General features: G+C 41.8%; 2 protein-coding genes and 1 long non-coding RNA gene across 4 annotated transcripts; 2 read left to right on the top strand and 1 right to left on the bottom strand.

The window, feature by feature from the left end:
* The first annotated feature begins 283 nt into the window (after positions 1-283).
* On the top strand, positions 284-10,604 carry tnpo2b (transportin 2b). Its single transcript, XM_058640561.1, has 24 exons — positions 284-491; positions 1,185-1,284; positions 1,980-2,055; positions 2,190-2,339; positions 2,591-2,697; positions 2,814-2,947; positions 3,041-3,122; positions 4,459-4,581; positions 5,209-5,327; positions 5,427-5,487; positions 5,578-5,749; positions 6,006-6,158; positions 6,498-6,723; positions 6,820-6,991; positions 7,094-7,288; positions 7,425-7,583; positions 8,244-8,331; positions 8,442-8,540; positions 8,643-8,738; positions 8,882-8,957; positions 9,420-9,519; positions 9,641-9,715; positions 9,917-10,046; positions 10,450-10,604. The coding sequence occupies exons 2-23, from the start codon at positions 1,186-1,188 to the stop codon at positions 10,022-10,024; spliced, it is 2,670 nt and encodes an 889-aa protein (XP_058496544.1). The 5' UTR covers positions 284-491; position 1,185; the 3' UTR covers positions 10,025-10,046; positions 10,450-10,604.
* Positions 10,605-16,060: 5,456 nt separating this feature from the next.
* Positions 16,061-25,509, bottom strand: LOC131466432 (Na(+)/H(+) exchange regulatory cofactor NHE-RF2). 2 transcript variants are annotated; one of them, XM_058639643.1, is made up of 6 exons: positions 24,638-25,509; positions 23,297-23,614; positions 19,495-19,686; positions 18,871-19,024; positions 17,070-17,275; positions 16,061-16,982 (listed from the first exon to the last, which is right to left on the bottom strand). In XM_058639643.1, exons 1-6 carry the CDS (start codon positions 24,842-24,844, stop codon positions 16,815-16,817), a joined length of 1,245 nt encoding a protein of 414 aa, XP_058495626.1. In that variant the 5' UTR covers positions 24,845-25,509; the 3' UTR covers positions 16,061-16,814. The 2 variants fall into 2 exon arrangements, with proteins under 2 accessions (XP_058495626.1, XP_058495627.1); XM_058639644.1 differs by having other exon boundaries at positions 17,070-17,215.
* On the top strand, positions 17,119-18,981 carry LOC131466434 (uncharacterized). The gene is made up of 3 exons (XR_009241423.1): positions 17,119-17,209; positions 17,659-17,743; positions 18,905-18,981. It is a non-coding gene; the product is annotated as an uncharacterized LOC131466434 (long non-coding RNA).
* Positions 25,510-25,965: the final 456 nt, after the last annotated feature.

Below are 25,965 nucleotides of genomic sequence, written 5' to 3'. Positions count from 1 at the left end.
GAGTGTGCGTCAGTCTGGCCCTCTGGTAGAAAAATTGCGCACCCTCGTTAGACGCTGCAGGAATGTGAAGCTAGCACCATCTAGAGGCCAGAAATAAAAAGCAATGCAAAAATAATCCATGCAGCATTTAACAATAAATGTGAATAGTCGATAGAAATTATTACAGTTTATAAAAAAATGTCACGTAAATTATGTCTATAGAATGTATAAATGTCACTGTCCACATTTAATATTATTCCCATCTCTACAGTTACCTAGCGCGACAGTCTGCCCACTACGGAAGCCGAACATGATCAACCTGATCACCCGGCTTGATCGCAAGGCATGCGATCTGTGTCACATACCACTAGCAATTACACAGACCTACTGTGATTGAAAGTTTGTGTTTGGAAACACGGGCCGAAGTCATATTTTTACTTAATGTTCAGTTGTTACAGCGTAACTGCGCGACTGTCTGTAGAAACATAGATCTGCGACATCGGACTGACCAGGTAAAACCTTTCGCGGTACTTTCAAGATGTTGCTAACTAGCCATGCTACTGATAGCGACTGCTGTTATGAATATTAATGCGACCAATTTGCGTCGTATTTGTTTCTTAAAATACAAACTTGGCTTTGACGACGCTCTGCGTTGTCCCGTTTGTTAACGCATGATACTGTTCTGTGGCTGTTTTCTGTGCGACTCTGATGGGGGTTAAGCATCGTATTAGCTGCGTTAAGCTAGCTGGCTAGCCAACTGAGACATTAGCGCCTGTGCTGCCCGGGCCTTGTGTGGAAAAGCCTGATTAGATGTCGGTAGACGGCTAACTTTGGGTACTTAATTAATGTAGCTATAATTTAACAGATGACGACTGTGTAGTGGTACCTTTAAGTTTAATGTAATAAGAAACGGAAAATGTCAAACGCCTGTGCTTGCTGTAATGTACAAACAAAGTAAATACAGATTCAATCACTGAATGTGTTTTGCCTACATTAAGGTTTGTTCTTAGGTTAACAAGCTAGCGAGTATTGTTATTGTCTGCGTTAAAGGAGGCACGCAGATTGTTAGTCCTACCTGTAATCATTACTGCGTATCATGCGTTCTTACGTGACATGAATTAAAAAAATCGGAGGTAGCCAGCTGCCAGCATGCGACGTACGTTCGTCATAAACAGGTAATGTGTATGTGTGTTTCTCTTTTGCAGGATGGAGTGGCAGCCAGATGAGCAGGGTCTGCAGCAAGTGCTGCAGCTGCTGAAGGACTCCCAGTCCCCAGACACAGCAACACAGAGAGCAGTGCAAGAAGTATCCTTAAGTGTGTGTGTTTGCAATAGATCCCATTCAGATCATGAGTGATTTGATAACAACTAGAGAAATACGGATGTCAATGCGTTCAGTGCATCCTTGGATCCAATCACAAAACCTTATTTGACTGTATTTTCAGGACGCATTTGGTCACATTCCTGAACATACATGCATGCAATCTGTCCTGTCCCACTGTCTCAGCTGTTGTGCTCTGACTCGCTGCATTATCACAGTGTTTTTACACTTCTCGGCCTCATTATTGACACTGATCAATGAATGTTTTTTTTGTTTAAAATCTAACTTCATGTTGCATTAGTGTGAGTGGTGCTTCAATTCTCTCAGTTTCTCTGACTCTTCAATCCAACACCCGCACAGATACACACACTCTAACGTCTAGCATCAGAAAGACATAATTTTTGTTCAAGTGAGAGAGAGAAATTACGGGCATGTCATTTCTATATGTGGTTGTTTGTGTGGCTTAGGGCTTGTTTGGACTGCCAGGAAAACCCTCCTTATGTGACACACTATGACAACTGTAAAACTGATGCAGAAAGGGCTGGAAGTATTCATTCTTGAGTAATATTTTTTCTACTTACTGTTCCTGGTACAGTGACCTTGGGTGTCGCGAAAGACCCTTTAGAAATTAAAGTTATTATAATTGTGTGGATGGTTGAACTCCTTAACAGATTCCCCAGAAACTTGAGCAGCTCAACCAGTTTCCGGATTTCAACAATTATCTCATTTTTGTCCTCACAAGCCTAAAATCTGAGGGTATGTATCGTATGTGCATGTCAAAACGTTTCCTAAGAACACTAGATCATTTTAATGTCCATCTAGCCACCTCCCCATTTAAAGAAAAAGCATTTGACTCTGTCTCCAACTCTCTGCTGTGTTTTTTTCTCAAGATGAACCCACTCGCTCTTTGAGTGGTCTCATCCTGAAGAACAATGTAAAGGCTCACTACCAGAACTTTCCTCCTACCGTGGCTGACTTCATCAAACGAGAATGTCTCAACAACATCGGAGACCCCTCACCGCTCATCAGAGCTACAATCGGTGGGTGTTTTCACTAAAAAGGGAAAAAAGTTTGTGTTCTGTAAGCTGCACTTTCTAGCCCGTGTGAGACAGACTACTATGTAGGTGGATGGCTTTTTGCAGGTAACGTCTGTGAGATTAAGTGCCATTATATTTTAAATTAATTAATGTGATGGTGAGAGTAGTTTTTATATACTGTATACACTATATACTATATACACAAGTAAATACTGATTTACTTGTGAATAACTTGTTTGTTTTTTATCATAAAGGTATCCTGATCACGACCATTGCTTCTAAAGGAGAGCTGCAGACCTGGCCAGAACTGTTACCCCAACTCTGTAATCTGCTCAACTCGGAGGACTATAACACCTGTGAGGTCAGGCTCACATACATACACACATACTCATACATCTTTTAAATTTGTATTGTCATGACACTTCTATTTTCTTTTGCTCTTTTAACATTTCTCTGTGATATTCTGTGTGGTTCAAGGGTTCTTTTGGAGCACTGCAGAAAATCTGCGAGGATTCATCTGAGTTGTTGGACAGTGACGCTCTGAACAGACCTCTCAACATTATGATTCCCAAGTTCCTTCAGTTTTTCAAACACTGCAGCCCCAAAATCAGGTCAGCAACACACTTGCCTTTTGCCTGCCTAGTCTATGAGATGTTTCTCTCCTTTTCTGTCCATGACATAAACATCTTCCTGTTCTTTTTCAGGTCACATGCTATAGCCTGTGTGAACCAGTTCATCATTGGTCGAGCTCAGGCTCTGATGGATAACATAGACACCTTCATTGAGGTGAGTGCTTGAATTCTGTCTTGGTAGAGCCTCTGTTGTTTCGAATGAAAAAATACATGGTTTTCCTCTTGTCATCATGAGTGAATAAATTCTACTGTCAGTTCTTTTCACTGCTGATCCCATGAGTCACCCCATCTCCTTTCACACATGAGATGTGATAAAAAGGCACTGCAGGAATTTATGTTGAGAGCTACAGGAGAGAGAGGCTGTTCACACAAAATGCAGTACATCTCATTCAGTTACACTGACTCCAACATACTGGTTAAGGGTTTTACAAGAGCCTATAACTTGTAGCATAGAAGTGAGCTAACCTGCTAACCTCTCAACTTTATTTACTTAAGTATTAGAATGCTTTTAAATTGACAGGTTTTGCTTTTTGATTTGATTGTTCTCCTGTCTGGCCCCCAGAATTTGGTTTGTGAGAGGCTTCTGTTCTACAAACTGCATCTTGCAGTCTTTTGTAAAGTGGTTAGGATGAAATGTTTCATGTTAGTTTTGTAGCTGATGTTGTGTCCAGAGTCAATTACACTGCTTAACAGGAGTCTGTTTTTCATCAAATTTAAAGCAGCATTCTGAAGATTTTTTCTATTTGTGAACCACATATGAAATAATGTGGCTTAAGGTCATTGGCGTGGTTATACGGAGTGTGTCTTAACTTGCGGATTAAGTGCTTTGATGAAAAGAGCTTTCTATGTAGTGGTGCGGGGGGGACTTAGCTGGAGCTAGACCAAAGTTTTATAGTAGTGGCACGCTGCCATGCCGAAAATATGAGCTTTTCCACAAACATTAAAATTAAAATGGTTTTATTAAATTACATTTATTAATGTTTACTTAACATAAACAACAACAACTTATGGTGCTATATCATGTGTCTGTCTGTATTTATTTGGGCATGTATTGATTCTAAGCATTGTACCAAAAAGTCAATAAGATAAAATAAGATTGATAATCGGTAATCTAAACAGGGTCTGCAATAATTTGAACATAGTTTTAGAATTTAATTTGATTTTGTTGACTAGTGGGATGGACTTGTACCATCAGTGGATGTGATATGGTGTAGAGTAGATGGTGGAGTAACATGATGTAAAGATGCATTGTAAATATGACAGTGCATAACAAAATAATAATTGATTAGATAAAATAAGATTGGTGACAGATGGAGACCCCACATAGTGGTGTGCTTCCACTGTCACCAATGAACAATGTCATCATTCATCTGCGCAACCCTGGAAGTCGAAAGCCTTTGCTTCCTCCTGGAATGTGTTTTAATCCCGTCTGTCTTTCCCCACCATTGCTTTTAACACCCTCATTCTTTCCTCGTTTTTATCCCGTCCAGAGTCTGTTTGCACTGGCCGGAGACGAGGACAGCGAAGTGCGGAAGAACGTGTGCAGGGCTCTTGTTATGCTGCTGGAAGTCCGCATTGACCGCCTCATTCCACACATGCACAGCATCATTCAGGTGAGGGTGTGACTTGAGCTAGTACACTGCTTCAAAAAGACATCCTCCTTTTGTGAAGTGTGGACAGTGCCAATTCAAGGATGACCAGGCAGACCCTAACCCTCCATCCCCGCCTGAACATGGGGATTATTGAATTGAATGGGAATGCAGTCAAAAGACCAGTGGTGTATTCATGGCAACTGCCTGGAAGGAAGTGTCAGACAGTGACGTGTGTATTTGATATCGTCTTCAGCATGCTGCTTGATCTTAGAAGGACTGCTTTTAGTTTTATTGTTCCAAAGACGACCCAGTGTCGGTATTTTTGATGTCAAGTGACATCTTGATAAATATTTTTATTTAATATTATGGTTTTTTTTTTGTGATTTTGAATGCACCTGCTCCTTTTCTGGTATTTTGTACGAAACGTATGCCACAAATGTTTTTGTACATTAAAAAAGGGCAACAAACTGGCGACAACTTAACTATCCACGCGTTCATGTGGCGACTTATTGGTCCGCAGCATAACTATCCACACGTGACGTCACACGGCATTCTCCTTATCTGTGGCACTATCCACTCTCCATACCTCCTTCCCTTACTCCACCAAACTCTCCACAACATCTTATGTCTCTTATTGTTTTTCACCAGTACATGCTGCAGCGCACCCAGGACCCAGATGAGAACGTGGCTCTGGAGGCCTGTGAGTTCTGGCTGACTCTGGCTGAACAACCCATCTGCAAAGAGGCCCTCTCCGGCCACTTGGTCCAGTAAGTGCCCGTAGGCCAACAGTGTGTGTTGCACTGGGTTAAGAAAAATGACAAAGTGATTTTATCTGTAATAACGTGGCTGTCTTGCTCCTTTTACAGACTGATTCCTATCTTGGTGAATGGGATGAAGTACTCTGAGATTGACATTATTCTTCTAAAGGTGAGCCACCCCTGGACAAGTCAAACATTTTTCAAACAGCTCTCTTCTCTATGACTCAATAAATTCACTGTTCTCTCCATTGTCCTGCAGGGCGACGTTGAAGAGGATGAGACCGTTCCAGACAGTGAGCAAGATATCAAACCACGTTTCCACAAATCCAGAACTGTCACTCTGCAGCACGAAGGAGGAGAGGATGAGGAGGGAGAGGACATTGATGAAGACGAGGACGATGATGATGACACACTGTCTGACTGGAACCTTCGTAAGTCACAGACAGTTTTACTAGTCCTCAGTAATCATTGGTAACAGTTATTACCATTTAAAAAATGTTTTCAGTGTCTACAAACAAAAAATAAGGTAATAGATACAGTTGCATATTGTTTTGGGCCATTCAAGAATTTTTATTTGGTCTTTGGTACTGGCCATTTGTCTCATTGTGTCTTTGTGTTCTTTTATTCCATGCAGCATAAACACATTTCCAACATTTTCTAATGTTAACAATATCTTCCTGTTTCTAGGGAAGTGTTCGGCCGCAGCGCTTGATGTTCTTGCCAACGTGTTCCGTGAGGAATTGCTTCCCCACCTCTTACCCCTGCTCAAAGGCCTGCTTTTCCACCCTGACTGGGTCATCAAGGAGTCTGGCATCCTTGTGCTGGGAGCTATCGCTGAGGGTAAGACACGGCATACACTTGCTATTGGAATACAGTATACCTAAACAAAACATTTCTTTCCATGTCATTTGGGGTTAGGTATTGTGGATTTCCTAAGATATTGGTGCTTTGTAGATGATTTCAAAATGGTGTCTGAATCACCATCCGTGAGTTCAGTGAGTCATTACTTAGTCATTACATTAAATTTACAGTGAATAACAGATTTGCGATATATTTTTATTAAAACAAACGTAAAAGGAAACATCCATTGTACACTTGAAGTGATCCACCCTGATATTTCTACTGCTAGAAATCTTGACTAAATGTATGACATCTTTTTTTATATATATATTCTCCCAGGCTGTATGCAAGGCATGGTTCCTTACTTGCCCGAGCTCATCCCCCACCTTATTCAGTGTTTGTGTGACAAGAAAGCCCTGGTTCGCTCCATCGCTTGCTGGACCCTGAGCCGCTACGCCCACTGGGTGGTGAGCCAGCCCCCTGACGCCCATCTCAAACCTCTCATGACTGAGCTGCTCAAACGCATCCTGGATGGCAATAAGAGGGTGCAGGAGGCGGCATGCAGGTACAGCGCTTTCTTATCCCATGCGTTTAATCTCTCCCACGTTTCCACTCCTAAAACTCATTTATTTCACTTGCTCATGTGATTCTTTTTCATAAGTGCGTTCGCCACACTTGAGGAGGAGGCTTGCACAGAGCTGGTGCCTTATCTGAGCTTCATCCTAGACACGCTGGTTTTCGCTTTTGGGAAGTATCAGCACAAGAACCTGCTCATTCTTTATGATGCTATAGGCACACTGGCAGACTCTGTGGGACACCATCTCAACCAGCCTGTAAGTGCCCCCCCCCCCCAAAAAAAAAACCACACATTTTACACAGCCACATTTTTATCTTCACTTCATCAACAGGCCAAACTCACACACATGTGTTTATAGGAGTACATTCAGAAGCTTATGCCTCCCCTGATTGCCAAGTGGAATGAGCTGAAGGATGAAGACAAAGATCTCTTCCCTCTGCTGGAGTGTCTGTCGTCTGTTGCCACAGCATTACAGAGTGGCTTCCTCCCCTACTGCGAGCCTGTTTATCAGCGCTGCGTCACCCTGGTCCAGAAGACACTGGCTCAGGCCATGGTAAGGGAAGCACACTCACTTACACATGACTTTGCCCCAGTAAGTGTCTTTGTTAATTGATTTTGCTGCTCGATGCTAACACATTATCCCACTGCTGGTATATTTACCTGTGTGCGTGTGTGTGTGTGTTTCTAAGATGTACAGTCAGCAGCCAGACCAGTATGAGGCACCTGACAAGGACTTCATGATCGTGGCTCTAGATCTTTTAAGTGGCTTGGCTGAAGGGCTAGGGGGACATGTGGACACACTTGTTGCTCGCAGTAACATCATGACTCTACTTTTCCAGTGCATGCAGGTGAGGAGAGGCTGTGTGTGTCTATGTGTCTGTCTAATGTGTGCTCATTGTAAATCGCAGTTTATTTATTATGCCTCCAGCCCGACTTTTTTTGGGTTGTCTGTCAACAACGTTGCACATTTCATTACATCTAGCACTTATGTCCACTTGTCAAAGGACAAAGTCATTGTGATTATTAGTAGTATTAGTATGCTAGTTATGGTACGAAGGACATACAAAAAGGTCAGCTTGACATAATGTTCTTCCTATAAAACCTATAAAACATTTGCTTAAATACGTCAAAGCCCTCACTACATATCTCATCCGAGTCAGATTTTTCTTCTATAGTCTGATATTTTTCAGTAACATGTTGTATTTGCATTCTGTGATTTCCTCTCTGAATAAAAGTGTTTTTGTTGGGGGTGTATGCAACTATTGTTAAACTGGATTCAGTACAGATTTGGATCAAATGATAAATACATGTACACAAATGTTACTGGCATTGTAATGATAGCCCACTGCTCTTTTTGATGATATTTTAGGCTTGTCATGATCTTTATTTTTTGCAAGAGTGACAACAACCACACTGACCTGTTAGATTTTTTTCACAGGAGGATTCTCTGGCTCTGTTGACGGTGTATGTTTACATCTGTCCTTGTTTCTCTGTCTCTTTTGTCCCAGGATACGATGCCTGAAGTTAGACAAAGTTCCTTTGCTCTACTGGGTGACTTAACCAAGGCCTGCTTCCCTCATGTCAAACCATGTATTGGTAATTATCTCACTGTCTTTCTCACTTTCACATTACGTGCGTATCACCATCCTTGCTTCTGTTCATTGAATGTGACCATAACGTTGTTTAAATTTGTTTGTGTGCTGCAGCTGAATTCATGCCTATCCTTGGGACAAATCTCAACCCAGAGTTCATCTCTGTGTGCAACAATGCCACCTGGGCCATAGGAGAGATCTGTATGCAGATGGGTGAGTTGTAGTGAATCTATTCCTCTGACATGTGGTTGGATAATGTGGTATTGCGTGTGTCTCACTTGATTTATTATTTTTTTTTTTGTCCTGGTCTGTCAGGAGTGGAGATGCAGCCATACATTGCTATGGTTCTGAACCAGCTGGTTGAGATTATTAATCGACCCAACACGCCCAAGACACTGCTGGAGAACACTGGTATGTGAATGCACAGATGTGTTTTTAGTCGACAATTGGAGCACAGGAGAGTCGCTGATTTAATGATTCACATGATGAAATGGGTCCAGTTGATGTGGACTATTTAAATTGTGCTGTCCTGACGAGTCCCTGTTCTCTACCAGCTATCACAATCGGCAGACTGGGCTACGTGTGCCCTCAGGAGGTTGCGCCAATGCTTCCGCAGTTTATCCGACCTTGGTAAGTGACTGTTTAATCTCTCATTTGGTGTCTCTTATTCCCCGCTATTAGGCATCTCTGGGATGATGTCCAATTTACTACATGTGAACTTGCATAGTCGCATCAGTGTTGTCCATGTGTCATGTGCTCTATTATGGGCTTACCTCATCACATGGTATCCATTTTCTCTGCCCTCCTTCTCCCTTTCATCTGTTCTGTGTGAACTATGCTAGCTTATCCTTATTTGCATGAAACCTTTGCAACTCCAGTTTAATGGTTTCATTTCTTCAGTGCACAGTGACAGAATGGCAAGGATTGTAGTACTGATATTCGTATGATTGCAGTTTGGCTGTTACAATTCAAGTTTCGCTTATTTGTTCAGTTTTTGTTTTGTTACAAATGTTCTCATGTACAGTAGCTTAAATATTTGACTTAAAATGTTGGTTGGTAGTTGATTGGTTGGTTGATCATTGCATGCGACAGGTGCACATCTCTGCGTAACATCCGAGACAACGAGGAGAAAGACTCGGCCTTCCGCGGAATTTGCATGATGATTGGTGTGAACCCAGGAGGTGTGGTGCAGGTGAGCCATTGTACACTGTAATAAATACAATTTTAAAAATAGCTGTATATTTGGTTGCAGAGTAAATTCACAGATGTTTCAGAGACCTTAAATTTCAAACCTCTTTTGTTCGTTTGTTCAGGACTTCATCTTCTTCTGTGACGCAGTGGCCTCTTGGGTGAATCCTAAAGATGATCTAAGAGACATGTTCTATAAGGTGAGTACAAACCATGATTGAAATTGACTTTCTTAACAACAAAATGTCTAAAAATTCTATGAATTCATATCGGGCATAAATGACCTGGTGATAATATCTGTCCCCAATCATCTGAACTGGCTTGATGTTGCTGTCTTCTTAAAATGGCCGTTCACTGTGTAACATGTGGCCCATCTGCGATCACTCATTTTCTCTCCACAGATCCTGCATGGTTTTAAGGAGCAGGTTGGGGAGGAGAACTGGCAGCAGTTCTCAGAGCAGTTCCCCCCACTGCTGAAAGAGAGACTGGCAGCTTGCTATGGCGTTTAGATTCTCTACACCCACCCAAGAGGTAACCATACACATGCTATCATTTCAGGTCACACCCCTACTGCTCCATTTTTGTTTAAAAACAAAAACACACACAAATTCTGCTCTGGATGCTCCCACCATCCACACTACCCCAATATTTTAGACTATCACCTGTGACCAAAAGCTATACCTACACTTCCTGACCTTGTCATCAATCTCCATCAAAAAAAAAATCCTTGCTGGTTGTTTTTCATTAGTAGTGTTTTCTAAAAACTAAGAAAACAACTGCAGAAGAGAGACTCTGTTTCCTGTTTACACTGGCACACATATGCCAGTGGACCTGAATGTCATGTGATGCATGTTTTTACATGTGTTATTACTTGGCTGGACAGAAATTAACGTCTTCTGCCTCTGCTCTCCCCTTTTTTTCCCCATCCTTCCAGGTGAGCCAGCAGGGAGGAGGGTGAATGGGAAACTCATCCATCTGTGTATTGCACTGCCCTGATCTGGGGGGAGGGAGAGGGACGCTATTGGCCGCTCCCCCTGACGGACGGCCCCCACGCCCTATGTGTTTGTCCATAGAGGGAGGGTGGGCGGGTGGGAGGGAGGGACAGGGGGGACACCTCTAGATTAACTAGGCAGGGACCCGACACAGAAAAACTAACTGGTAGGGAGAGATAGAGAGGGACAGAGAGATGGACATGGTGAAAAGATGGAGGGAAAGACAAGTTTGGAAAGAGGGTGGCAGGGAAAGACCAGCACAAGGAAAGTTCAGGGAAAGAGAGGGAGGGAACTCCAAAACAAGGCAGAGATTAAATAATAGAGCTATAGAATGGTCTGTTAGTTGGCTGAGAAGACAGGGACAGTGGAGATTTTACTGGGATTCTTAAACTTAAGTGTAACCAATAGTTTGACTGACAGGGACAGACCAACAGACTCACACATACAGTACACTTGCACGTGCTGTACATGAAACTGACTGTGGGTGGCACTATTATGTAGACTTTTTGAGACCCATTACGTGTAGTTTAGGGACAGACAGACAGACAGACAGATGTCTAATCTCTCTTCATTTCCTGGGTGATATCTTTCTTCTTCTTTTTTTTCGGGGAATAGGATTCTAAATGAATTACTTTATCTGTAGTCGCTGAATTCTTCTTATCTGTAAGATACTCTCGCTATCTGCATCTGTGTTTCCTACCTTCATTTTTGACCAGAGTGCTGCTTCACAGAGCTATCCACCTGTCAGACATATTCCTGTCACATTTTCTACCTGATCGAAGGAGAGAGAGAGAGAGAGGGAGGGAGAGCGAGAGAGAACAATGACAAGTGTCTTTCCCTCTTGGCTTCACAGAAACCATTCCTCTCGAAGGGAGGTTTAGGGCTAACACATTTGTTTTCTCACCAGAGGGGAAAGGAAAATCACATCGTTGGTTGTCTCTTTTGAGGTTTTGTGTGTGTGTGTGTATGTATGTGTGCATATGTGCATGTGTGTCTGTGTGTGGGTGCATGTGCAGCGTGTAAATCCTTACTCCGGCATTCTCTGTCAACAGTGAAGTTATGTATTGTTTTGATCATGGTACCGAGCTAAAAACTTGACTCCACCACAATGTCCTTGGCACCTGTTAACTGTGACCAAGTGTTTGTTTGTATGTGTGAGTGTGTGTGTGTGTGTATGTGTTTATGTGTGTACATGTGTACTGATATCCATTTGATGCCATAATGATATCTTAAGTAAAAACAGTGATTGGCAATGTCATTGTGATCTTTATAATGTTTTAAAACTGGTCCATATTATGTTGTTTTTTTTTATTTTTTATTTTGGCTGCTACTGATGACTTTTGTTTCAATAATGGACATAAATTCGCACAATTAACGCAAAAGGTTTTGAATAATAGTATTTGTCCGTGATTGTTTCTGTTGTTTTTTTGCACTTTTAATTTTATTTTACCTTTTTTCTTTTTTTCATTTCTGTTTTGTATGGACATTTTTTTTAACCTCACTCATATGATATGTCTTGACCCTAATATCAGTGTTTGTCATACTGTGTTGCACTGTGAAATTAAGTGTCTTTGACTGGCAAAAATATCCCAATACTAAATGGCAAATAAAAACAACTTTGTGAAACTGCGACTAATCCGCACTTTTACAATGACTAACCTTGCCATATTGCTGAGGCTTGTGCGTGAATGTGTGTGTGTGTGTGTGTGTGTGAGTGATCCTGCATGATTATGTATGCACGAGTACCGTTCTTTTGCCTACGAGCATGTTTTGGATAGCGTTTATGATGTTTGCACAGAAGGGGTGCCGATGAGTTCCCTACTTAGAGTGTGTAGCCTGCGCCCAGTCTACGTGTGCATGCTCCGTTTGTTTTCACGCTGTGTAAGTGTGTGTGTGTGCGTGCGTGTGTGTGTCCAAGTATAGTGATCACCCTTTACACACCAACACACCTCAGTTCCCAGTGAGAGGAGATCTTAAAATAAATAAGTAAATAAAAAAAAGAAGCTAGTACACTGCCAAAGAGCAATAGTCGGTGGAATCTTAACAACAGACAACAAGTGGAGAGAAGCTGCTATTTTCAGTTTAAAGTATGTGCATCATGATGATGCGATAAAGTACAGGCACTTAAAGGGTCATGGAAAAACTAAATCACAATACAGGTTAGCCAGCCAATTTAACTACAGGGATCGATATGTGTACGTTGATATTCTGCCACTGCTTTCCGTCATGTAAACATGTGGAAACAGACTGGTACATGATTTGACCTCGACTGTGACCGCTCACTAAGATAATCAAACCAATCATTAACCACTGCAGACACAACGACAATCTGAACCCCGGTCCACCTCAGTTTCCACGCTCTCTTAGTTCAAAGCTTGAACGTGGAAATGTTTTTGGTTGCTTGTTAAATTTTACTGTTTTTTTTTTTTACCTGATGTTTTTAGTTCATTAATGTTTTTGTTTTTGTTTTTTTTTACGTGAAAGGTCAGTGAACATTTTCTTTGGATGATGCTGTAGTCGTCAACTTTAGTGACTGATGAATGATCACAGTGAGCTTGAAGGCAGGGAGACGTCTTTTTTGAGTAGTTGCAACAACAACAAAAAAAGATGGGAACAAAGGAATGATGATAGGAGAGGACAATTCTTTTTCTAAATTCTGATTCTATAATAAAGAGCATGATATTGTTGCATTTGGCAAAAAGACTTTGATAACTATTGTTTTGCTCTGTGGATTACTTTTGCCAGTTGTGATCCCCCTTTTTTCAAGGTGGAAATGGAAATAAAATGTTTTTGAGTCTATGATACGATTTAGATTTGGTTTGTTTCTCAGAAATTCCCTTAACGCGTCACACACGCTTAAGGCTGGGCATGACCAGTATGATGAGTTTTGTTAGGAGATGAGAGGAAATTAAGGTGTAATTCACCTTTTCAATAGAATTATCTTCATCATTACTTTTGACCTTAACGTGCAACAACATAACTTTCCTGAGCTGAGGTGTCACCTCCAGCTGTGTCTCTGTTAGTGGCCAGGGAACGTGTGTGTGTGTGTGCATGTCTTTCCATGGTTGTGAGGACAAATCTTGGGTCAAAAAGCATCGTTGTTGGTCATATTTTGGCAAAGCCTCGTATGTTTTTTGGTGTTTAAGATGGGCTTTATGGTTAGGTCTGACTCCACAGTGCTACTGTCTTTCTCATGCAGTCTGTGTGAACACGTCGGGGAGAAAAAGGTAATTTGTTCTCTTTTGATTACTTTTGAGGACGCTATCAATGGAATAAAGACCCTTGTTGTTTTTACACTTAAATTCTGCTCTGAAAACGGAGCCAAAGTAACGACCATGACTGACATCAAAAATCTGACATGTATAAGATTGTCTGTAAACCATGCAATCCTCAGAAGCAAAGACATTTTGTCTGTAAATAACTTATTAACCCCATATTAAGTGGGGAAGAATATTTAACTGCTGAATCAAACCTCATCATCTCCACCATATTTGATCCCCATTCAATTTAAAACTACGAAAATAGCTTTCTGCTCATTAAAGTAGCTATAATTAATATGGTATAATATGCTTTATTATGCTTACTCATGTCACTGTGACTGTCCATGTGCATACAGACCATCTTTAAATCTGAATGACTTTCAAGTTGTGTCAGACAGCAGCAGATTCTCCTGATTCTTTTTATTTTCTTGTTTCTCTGGAAAAGAAATGTCTCTTGACTCATCTGCTTCCGTCTCCACAGATACGCTGAAGCCAGGTAAACAACGTTAATAAGCTGCAGGTCAGTCAGAAATCTCATTCATCCCCAGCAACATAATTACAGGCTTAGGACACAGATCATCTTTTCGTCCCTACCTCGCTGTTGTTTACCCTGAAGCTTTGGGTGGAGCTGGGGCAGATTGAGTTCAGAAAAAAATCCTCATTTCTGTGTCACTGTTTCATCCTTACATACCTGATTATCACTTTATCGCTCCAGTTTTTGGAAAGCTAAAACAAACACCCTCACTTGTGCACGAGAACAGTTGGGGATAAAAAAAAAAAAAAAAGTAAATCTGATAAAAAATGTTGCAACAAAGCTGCCATTGTTTCGAGAGACAAAAACCTATGACACAAGAGACAAGGATAATATCTGATATATGCATTCATGGTGCACATCTCTGATTAATAGTCTGTATAAAGTGATATGAACAGGCTTTTCCTGTTCTCACTGTAGGTGTCATTACTTGCTCTTTTGTTCATGGCCGAATAGATGTTAGCGTGTGAGTGAGGCGGACGTTTTCCTCAAGGCAAACTAAGTTCTGGTACGAACCAAAATTCAAACTTGGAAAGTTGGCAGAGAATTGGCGACGATACTTGTTATAGCTGACATTGCAGCTATAACAGCTTCCACACTTCTTGGAGGACTTTCCTCATGGTTTATTTCTATGTGAAATTGTTTCCATTCATTCTGTAGAGCATTTATGAGTTCAAGTGCCGATATTACGTAACTGTTAGCAAAGATGAGCATAAGATTGTCCTTCACTGGAGATAAGGGGGCTGGAGCCCAAAGCCTGATTGAAACACCTGAAATCAATACTTAGCAGGTGTGGCTAAGTTCTTTTGTCCATATAGAGCTTATAGCTTGAGGAAGTGTGCTTGACTGTACTCGTACGCACACAAATGTTTTGAATAATACATGAAAAGGTAGTCACTCCATGGAGATAGTATAGGGGATGTGTATATATGAATATATGTATATATATGTATATGTATATATATGTATATATATGTATATGTATATGTATATGTATATGTATATATATATATATATATATATACATATATACATACATACACAGTAGAAATTCAAGTTCATGTCACTGATCACAGATGTTGCTCATTTTGTGGTGAAGCAACCTGTGTTGGATGTTTAAGGTTTAAAAACTCTGTATGGGACAACTTAATGAAAGTAACATCGCAACCGTGTGCAAATAAATGCATTTTGAGTTAAAGTATAAGAAAGTCTCGGTGTCAGTTTCTCCGAGTTACACACAGTCTGAACAATCTACCAATTAGTAGTGGCTGGAAGTGCGACTTGGTCACTACAGTAATAAAATCAAAGGCAGATACAGTCACTGGCCACTTTAGATATTCAGATACACTGGTTTAGCGACATGTCGAGCTACACGATGACACAGATACCCAATCAGCCAAACATGTTACAGACAACCATCTCTAGGATTCCCAGAGACTGGTCAGAAAAAGAGAAAATAAGGAGTGGCAGTTCTCTGGGCAAAAAACCCCCATCGCAACCAAAGTATGCAGAAATCCACATTCGGATTCAAGGACTAGTGCTCAAAACGGTCAAAACATCATTTCAATTCATCCATTAGTAGTAGACCTCTGTAAGAATGATCAGACCTGACTGACTCTGGCATCATATACATGTTCTGGAAGTTTATTTCACTCACGGTGATAAGTTTGAATCATCAGGTACATATGAGATCAAAAGTGATCAGCTTTTTTTGTACCTTTTATCTTTTAAATATTTTTTCCTTTATAGAGATCACTAAAGTTTAAAGAAGCAGCAAGGTCATCACACCTATATACGCGTGATAACTCGGCCTCGCTAGTTTCCCTTTGTGTTTACATTCAAAGGTTACACTGAGGCTACGATAAACAAGACACTAACATAGAGACGACTACAGCGAGACGACAAACTCATAGTAAACTGAGAAGAAATGAAACTCTCACTGCAGAGGGAAAAAAAATAAAGTGACATCGACAGAAGTTACAACAGAAAAGCAAATGTGGCCCCCGAAAAACACACAGATGCTAAAGATATCACTGATACACAAACACAAGTGCATATAAGCTCTAGATTCATGGTCACTGCTCAGGCCCCAGAAAGAGACACGCTGTGTCTTCTTCTTCTTCTATGGTGTTACACAGGAACCTGCATCCATGATTTTGCATTACTACCATCTACTGGAGATGGAAAACTCATTCACTACGCTGTCCGTTATCTGCCATGGTTACTCTTCAGGGCATCAAGTCTCAACTGATGGTCTGTCAGTTTAGTGCAGTGTGTTGTAAGATTTAACACATTCACACATGACCTTGTCCTTAGAGATACTGTAATATACAGTTAGTATACCACATGGTATCTTAAAATATTTCATGCCAAACAGAATTTAAGAATAGGGTGTCAATATGATGTATCCATGATATAATCCTAAAATCAGGAATTATGGCATTATTCCTTGTTCTACGCCATCCTCCTCCTCCTGCTGTGTATTTTTTCCCTTTTCCCTCAGTGCATCCTTAGGTCAGAAGTTGCTGAAGATCTCCTTTCTCTTGCTCCAGTCCATAAGCGGCGCTCTCTTCTTGGTGCGGCTCGCGCAGGCCTTTTGCTTGGCCTCGGCAGCCGTTGGACTCAGACGTAGGCCACTTTCCATAAAAGGGTCCGAAACGCGCCTGTCATCCTCATCCGGGACCTAAAGAAAACACAGACAGGCGTGTGTTTAGGCACACATTCACCAGCCGCCAGCGTTGGCATCTCTCAGTCAGCACACGCGCCTCACCTGGAAGCTCATGTCTGAGCTGCTGACCTCTGACTGAGTGGTGGAACTTCTGGAGGACTGGGATGCTGAGCTCCCATTAGCGCGGGACTTTGGAGACACCTCTGTGATCGGGGAGTCCGTCAGCGTGACATTGATGAGCGGTGAGTCTGTGGTAGGAGAAGGAGTGGGTGGGACACTGTCAGTGGCTGATTCATCCACGTAGACTTCTGTGCGAAAACAAACAGAAGCCACACTATTAAACTAATGGCACCACTGCCAAGTGTGCTACTACTGGTGCGCTGATGCCCTGCACTAAAGTCCATAGAGAGAATCAGCAATTTTGCATTACAGCATACAGGAGATGTTGATCCACTGCTGCCTCCATCATTAAGTTTAAATGTTGTGACTTTGGTGTTTGAAATCCTTCCTTTGGATTTACCCAAATGAGGCAGTAGTGGATGAGCAGCTCCCTGTATCTGTGAGATTTTGTCTATGAGAGTGAGTGGGTTGCAAAGTTCAGTTTGTCTAATAGCAAAATGAAACATCCTGGGATCCTGTTGTTAAGTGGATCAAATCAGCTTTCTTTCTTTCTTTTTTGCCATGTTTTCAGTCAGAGCAAGGTAGACCTGAGTGTCCTAGGGTCTACCTTGGCGATGGCTGACGATGTGTCAGCACCTCACTGAATGACACTTAAGGTAATTATCCCTTTAAGACGATGTTAGGAGTGTGTGTTTGTCTATGCACATGTTGTATTTACATAAAATGCAGAAACTACAGGAAGAGAGGACATTTTGGCTGGTCCTCACCAAGGTTATAATAGTTTCTGATTTTTCATTAGGTTTAGTTTTTATTTAGTTTTGACTTTTTGTTTTTAAAATGAGTTAGTTTTAATTTGTTTTAAGAGTGGATTGGCTAGTTTTTATTATTTTGTAAATCTTTAGTTTGAGTTTTGTTTTTTTTAATATTTATTTGAGTTTTTGCCAGGTGCAATTTGCAAAAAGGTCATAATAAGTATTGTGTGTCAAACCCAACAAAAGATGCTGTTGAAAAGTTTAAAAGCTGTTCATTAGGACACATGAACAACCATCCCTGTATCAAACATCACAGTGTACAAGAAAGTAGGTTGGATGCAGACACACACATGAACGTAACGACCCTAAATAACCCTCATAAGACACATCATATTGTTAATGTTATAATGTTAATTGTTAATTGTCAATCTGAGGAAAAACATGAGCAACATTTAAAAAACACAGTAAAAGACCGGAGGTTTGATTCACTTAGATGAACCAACTCAACCCAATTAACTACATAACAAATGTTAGGTTTAACTTGCATAGCCTTATATCCCACATTGTAAACAAAAAACATTTTTATTATGAATGAATCTACTGTAAATGCTGTCTCAAATAAAACCTTTAAAAATAAATACACTTCATATGAACCCAAAAGGATTATGTATGAAATTAATTTGCAAATATGAAAACTAAACACATTTTCAATACATTTTCCTAAAAAAAACCAGAAATAACAGAAATGTTTTTTCAATTTCAGTTTTCGTTATTTCATTAGTTTTCGTTAACTACATTAACCTTCACAACCCTCACAACTTTACAGGACTTTTTCAGGGTTAATTATTGGTTTTAGGTTAAGCGGTAGAAGTGGGTTTAGGTTAGCCTTAGGTTAAGGGATAGTGTTTACTTTAACCATTTACTTGTAATTGTTAAAGTTAGGATAAGAGGCTATGAAATGCCTTATTATGGCTGTTGTACAAGAAAGTTTGAGTGTGTGAGTGTGTGCGTGCGTGCGTGTGCTATGTGACCTTTGACATGGCTGATGGTGGGTGTTATCCCCAGTCTGTGGAAGAGCTTGTCCGTTTCCTGGTCGACCACGAGGAGACGGACTTCATCCCTTCCTTCTTTGATGATTTCCACCACCTCCGAGTGCCTCAGGCCTTCAATGTTTACCCCATTCACCTGAGACGTCAGTGGAAACAGGCACAGCGACGGTGATGGAGAGAAATGATACAGGAAGAAAAAAAGAAATAGACGATAGTAGACTAGTGAGATTAGTGAGAGGCTATGACACAAAACAACAGGTAAGACATGGCATTACATCTTGTCTGTATTTACTGTACACTTCATACAGACAGAAACAGAGACACATTTCTGGAACACACTCCCCTCCTCTACACCTCCATTCAATTCATTATCCCCTGTCTTTTCTTACTTTAGCTCCTTCAACAAAACCTCTCAGTCTCCCACTCACTCTAATCTTGAGTCCAGCTAATCTGCTCTAATCCAATTACACCTGAAAGTTCACAAACAAAAAATTCACTTTATGTCTTTGTGAACTTTTGAGACTTACGTTCCCGGCAATGTCACTGTAGACCTGTAAACCATTTAACACTCCCACTAAAGCAAGACTCAATCCTGTGTTGAACTACCTCCACCAGTCTGTCTCCGGGCCGGATGTCTGTTCTATCCGCAGCTGAACCAGGGTCCACAGATCGTACAAACTGTCCACGCTTTGTCCTATCGCTGTGCAGGTTGAAGCCATAGCCGTGCACCCCCTTCACCACGTGACACAGTCGGGGAAGATGCTCAGACGTCAGCTCTGGTGAGGACTCACGCTGCAGCTGTAATAGCAAACAAGGCAAGAACAAGATGAGAATTTTAAAGAAATAATATAAAAGTTGAAGGTGTCAAGGCACAAGTACAAAACCAGAAAACAAGTACTGATTTCAGAGTCCACATTTTATCCTATTTACTCTGCCCCATATTTGTTTATTGCCTTGAAGTGCCCCTTTAATGGTTTTATACTTCTCATGAATGTACAGTTACTTATTTTTCATTGTTATTTACTCATAATGAATTGAGTGCACTTCTTGTAAGGACCTGCATGAGGCATTTTGTTCTTTTCATATTTTTCCAAGGCCAGAATGACAATTTAGTCTCCTCCACCTCCTCCTTTTACAGTGTTTTATATAATGTTGAACAAACTATGCTGTTAAAACCCAGGTCTTTCCAGTCAGACCTGGGTTCACGACCCGGTGGAGGTGAGGGCCTGTCTGCATGAGGTTTGCATGTTCTCCTCGTGTGCGCGTGGGCTTTTCCTCCCACAGTCCAAAAACATGCAGAGGTTAATTGTTGTGTTCAAATTGGGTTGTGTGTGAACGTGTGGCGCGCACGTGGTTCAAGGTTTGTGACGATAACGTGAGACACTTTGGTCTAGTCCTCTCCATGCCCCATGTCCCCGATCGGGGACGGCTCAGGACACTGAGTGACTGCTACTGTGACTGTGCCAAGGGTAAGATGACCTAACGACACACTCTGACAGATCTCTTTGTCCTTTCTGCTCCACCAGGAAACATTCACACGGATGGATAGCATTCTCCCTGTATTACAGCCAGAGTGCAAGCTGTATTCATGGAACAGAACACCTCGGTGACAAAAAAGCCATGGTGCCAGGTCAGGTTGCTGTGGTGATGGGTCGCCATGCCTCCTCCTGCTGGTCAGCAAAATAAAGCTGACCTGTACTATATTCACCACAATGGCCCAAAGTAATTGACCTAAAGGCTGCACACGAGGCACATGAAAATATTTAAGCTGATCTCTGTGATGACCTGTGATGACCTCTGTGTTTTTTCACGGATGCAGTATCTACATGTTGTCTGATTTACCATTAAGGAGAATCAAAAGGTGCAGAAACTATTTGTAGATTGAGAAAAATTTATTGTACCAGCCGTTTGGTGACTATTGGGTATTTATGCATTAACTGTGACATAAATCTCCCTGTTGACTGAAAATGTTAGCGGCACTTGCTTCCAACACTTTTAACTCTCTTTCCTTTTTCTTTCTTCACAAATTCAACCGTGTGAATAAAAACGCACGTACACAGGAAAAGGCTCCTGGCAGCGTTTCATTTGTCGCAGCCGACTGCATGACGGTTGCGTGGCCGTGATGACGGTCAACACTGTTGGTGGTTACGTAAGGCTACAGTACATGGGGGTCTGCTGTCACAAAAACAGCATGCAACGCTGAAAGTCTGTATTTACATGTACAGTCACATGAATGTCAAGCATGAGGCAAATGATACAGAAGTTAATGGCTTGAACGGAGATTACGTGTGAGGAAGAGTGAGTCATGGGGGGGTAGAGAGAGAGTTTGATAACGATAAGCAAATTAACATGCACAAAGCTGGGATTATTGTGCTACAGTATTTCCCTAATCAGAGCTGTTGACCAACAGGCCAAAAAAATTACTCACACACCTGGAAACCCTAACCCTAGATTTAGAAAAACACACAAAAAAACAAAAAAGGTGTTTAAAAGAAGCCAGGATTAAAATACTGTGAACTGATGGAAAAGCATGCTATAATGCACAGAATCTGAGAGACCAGTCAGTCTAAAACAGAGGTAACCACAGATGCCTGATTGGTGTGTCGAAAAATGCACATTCCCAGGATTTTAAAAAAGTGGATAAAAACATTTTTATGATTCAATTTTAGAAATTGAAACAAATGAAAAGATGCTGGTTAAAGTTGGTATTATTTTTGCCCTGCAGCAAACTCCACAACAGGGGAATTTTCAGTGTATTACAGAGTCTCATATTACTCACACTTGATGACGTGAGCGTGTGCACTATATTGTACTGGAGCTGCTGTTATTGCACATGCTTCTGTTTTATCTGAACCCCTTTTTGCCCAAAATGAAGGGAAAGAGTCATGACAGCCATCCAAGGGGCAGCCAGTATTTACCCTGACTGTGGATAAACAGATGGCAGTTTGACATGAGCAAGCCGGTCTACAAAGATCCTGGTCTACTTTGTTTGGAGTCCAAACATTAGGCTCAATCTCTGGCATCCAGTTGCTGATTATTTCTGCAGCCACATGTCATAGTGATGTCAGCAGCAGCACACCCGTGGAATTTTCAATTTCGCGGCATCATACATACTGTATACCGCCTCAGCCATATTCAAATCTGATGCTCCCAGCACACATTTGGAGTCTGTTTTAAGAAATAAAGCAGATAAAATAGTTGAGAATGGACAGTCCGACTCAGTCTGCACTGCTTGAGCTGAGCCGCCCGTCAAAATAAAAGCTTCGGACAGACAGAAATCTGAGATTGTAACTTCTCAGACTGCTGTTTAATCAGTCTCCTTTATAACCTTGTATGCAAAACATCGGGGGCTAGGGGACAAAGTCAACTCTCGGGGGTGTGAGTTTGTGGTTTGCACCTCTGACATGTGCACTGTCTTTCCAAAGTGATTATTCAGTCTGGGCAAACAATAGTTGAAGTGTTTTTGGCAGGAAACACGGGCAGCTGAGCAGGGTTTTCTTGTCTCAGGTGGCAAAAACACCATACAGCTGAATGCCCGAGGTGTTGAATCTCAACAGCTCAAACAAATGACCTGTAATAAATGGATGAAACTGTGTTGCTGTACTGCTGTAATGGCATTTACTATTCTTCTGTTCTGTTTGAGTTGTCATCAGGACTCAGAAAGCGCTATATAAATACACACAATTTACCATAATGTTTTAGTCCCTCTTTCACTTGTGAGCAAAGCAATAATAAACCTTGTAGCTCCATTTAAACTGGAGGAAAAGAGTGTAGGTATTATCTCTGCCCAAGAGGAATCAGGTTACAAAATTGTGATTAATCCTGTGTATCCGTTTAAGCCTGCCAATTTATACAGTGGCTCAAATTTTCTTTATTGCTTCTCATCCATTTTTTTTTAATCTCCTCCTAACATCAACGTAAGAGGCACGTTTGCTGTATGTCCTGTCTTGGTCTATTTTTCAGTGGAATGAGAAGCCACCACCAGACTCTCCGAATGGCCATCTGTGTGACAGTGAATCCTGCAAAAACAGGCCCTCCCTTGGTGCTTATAGGTACAGGTTAGTGCTTGACAAACATCAGGTGTGTATGCTCAGTGTCACAAGTCACACACACAATCTTAAAGCAGTAGTGTGTAACTTTTCAACAACTGTCAACTGTCCGTTAACATTTGAACCACTGTCTCCGAACATCTATCTATCGATCTATCGATCTGTCACACGCTCACAGCAGCAGCATCACTGTCACTCACTGCAGAAGCTCGGTGTCATGTCTGCTTTTGTTTTGATCTTTATCTCATAACTGCTGCGAAACGATCAGAATGCAATGCTCCGCTCATTCCACATGCGGGTGAATATTTTGACCACAGAGACCACAAAGTAGAGTCTCGTGTGACGATCTCCACTCTTACCTCAGCGTCAGTCGTCGTGCTTGATGTCACTGACACCCTCTTGACCTTGCCTTGTATGATGACATGAATGGGGGAGTCCGCCGTGTGGCGGTGATACAAGTGTGCATGGTTGGGCTTAAGTGACTGAGGTGAGTTCTCTCTGGGTATCGGAGAAGAGGAAGGCGTGGGCTTGGGTGAAGGCCACGGGGAGAGGGTTCCCATCTCAATGGCCAGGTCCTCGGTGCAGGCCAGGCCACAGCTGTGGAGGTAGTCATCGGTGTCTCTGTCCACCACGAGCAGCCTAGTGCGGTAGTCCACTTCGCGGATACGATTCACCACCTGTGTGACGAGATTAAATTGTGGTGTTCATGGTCTGCAAAGTAACATACGTTAAAAGAATACTTCTTATTCTACATATACTAGTATTTTTTAAAAATTGTGCTTCCCAACCTCAGTTTCCCCTGAGTCCAGAAATATCTTCATTCTTTTTTTGCTACGTGTCCACCAGTGACACTTGGTCCGAGGCTTGAAACTGCAACGCTAATTCTGCACTTTTTAGACCCACTCATAGGGGGACAAAAAACTACCCCTATTCTAGTAATACAAAGCTAAATGCAAATCAGTGAAGTATTCCTTTAAACCAGAGTAAACGAGTTTGTTCACCCTGGTTTTAGCCTCTTCACACTGGCTTCTAGAACATCAACGTTCTTTAGATTATTTAAAAATATATATTTTATCTTCCAGAATCGTGATATTTCTACTCGCTTGGTGGACAGAAACAGCTGACAGTAGCTGGGGTAGTAGTAGTAGTAGTAGTAGTAGTAAGATCCTTTTAATCCCAGTACATTGCCAATCTTTTATAATCCTATTTGTTACCCTGAGATTTTCTGATAGAGGCCTTTTAACTGTTCCAGATTCTCGGCTGAAAACTAAGAAAAAAAACCTTGCAAACTGCTTTTCTTGTCCTGCATTTCTATATTTGACCTAATTCTAGTTTTTATTACTTGTTACAGTTGGTCATGCTGATGTTTTAGTGTTTTTAATATCTTATTATATTGTGTTCTTTTTATTTGTGAAGCAAGCTGAAACTTTGTTTGAGATAATATATATATATATACATGTCAGTTATATTATAATAATACAAATAATAATATTAAAAAGAAACCCAGTGATTCCCATTACACAAGCCCTACACTGACCCATTTTACTGGCTCCCTCCTGCTCCTCGGGCATGGGAAAAAGTGGTCCAACTAGTATAGAAGTTATTGTTTGCACCTCAGAGAGTTTGTGCCTGCTCTTGTTCAACACCACCATCAAAGATTGTTTTACATGTTGATTTCTATATATTGAGTCACTACTCACTTGATGATGAGTTGCGTTCTCCATATTCTCCCCGTTCACCTCCACCACCCGGTCTCCTGGTCTCAGCCCGCCCATGTCCGCCGAGGAGCCGGGCTCCACGGTGCGGATGAACTGTCCGCCCCTAGTGCGCTCACCGTGCAGGTGAAACCCATACCCGCGCGGTCCTTTGGTCAGGAAACAGAGCCTGGGTCTCAGCTCACTCTCCATCCCAGCGCGTCAATAGGAGGAAAACAGGTCAACGTGTCTCAGGAGAATAAACGGCTGCTTTGTCCAAGAGCTGTGGAAACTCTGCTGCGCGCGTCACTGACCAAAACAACACCACCATTTTACATCATTCCAGTCCATTCAATAATCCACAGTTATCCAAAGGCAACACACTAGGCTAAAGCCACCGACTGTTTAATCCATAACGAAAATGCCAAGGGCGCAAGTTCGAGCGCAGATAATCAGTGCGCATTTAGTGTGCGTAAAAGAGTGGCCAAAACCCACAGACGGGGATCAAGTCCCCGTCCATTGAAGATAATCCAAGAGATCAGAGATTAGAAAACTGTTCTTCGCACGTAACACGTCTGGGATGGCGTGTCCTCCTGTCCTGTCCGACCCGGTGAGAGTGAAGAGGCGTCAACAACAGATGCCACTGCCCCCACTGCTCTCTGCGCTGCGCACACCTGACGACTCAGGAGTAAACCGGCCCGAGTGGCTGCAGTTTCTGCCAAAGCAATCAGGGCTTCTGATGATGAAGAAGTGCGTTCAGATGCACTTGAACTGCGCTCAGCCAAGTGAAATGCCAAGGGGCCATTTGTTCCCACGGCACAGAGAGACATGAACTTCCTGCAGGAGGTGGAGGTGAAAACACACCGACTGTGACCTGGTGAAAGGAAATCTACCTTGTCCGCCCTCGATCCCGCCTGGAGATCAACAAAGGGGCGGTTGCGTAAAAAGGGGATTTGATGTTTAAACGTAATACAAGCTTCCCTCTCGTCTTTGTGGCCCGGTGGCACATGAGTATCTTGGCAAAAGGGCGTGTGTTGTTGAAATTCAGATCAGGAAAGATGAGACACGAGGTAAATATTTGTGAGGACGGCAGTTAGTTGTCCCACAGCTGCTCTGCTATGAGCCTGTGACAGTATAAGGATCAAACACTGCACTGCAGATGTGCCTCTGAGCAATGCACCAGACCCACGTGGGAGCTTAAGCTTCATATACAGCCATTGCCTGTGGGTCACTACTGCCTTTAAAGGTCCAGTGTGTAAGATTTAGGTGACATATTTCCACTTGCAACATGTCTTTAATGTCCAAACTACAACATCTTTTGAGATTGTATAAGA

The sequence above is a fragment of the Solea solea genome, chromosome 10 (genome assembly GCF_958295425.1).
Source record: "Solea solea chromosome 10, fSolSol10.1, whole genome shotgun sequence".
NCBI lineage: Eukaryota > Metazoa > Chordata > Actinopteri > Pleuronectiformes > Soleidae > Solea > Solea solea.
Note: the sequence above shows the minus strand (reverse complement) of the source record. Positions and strands in the feature narration are given on the sequence as shown.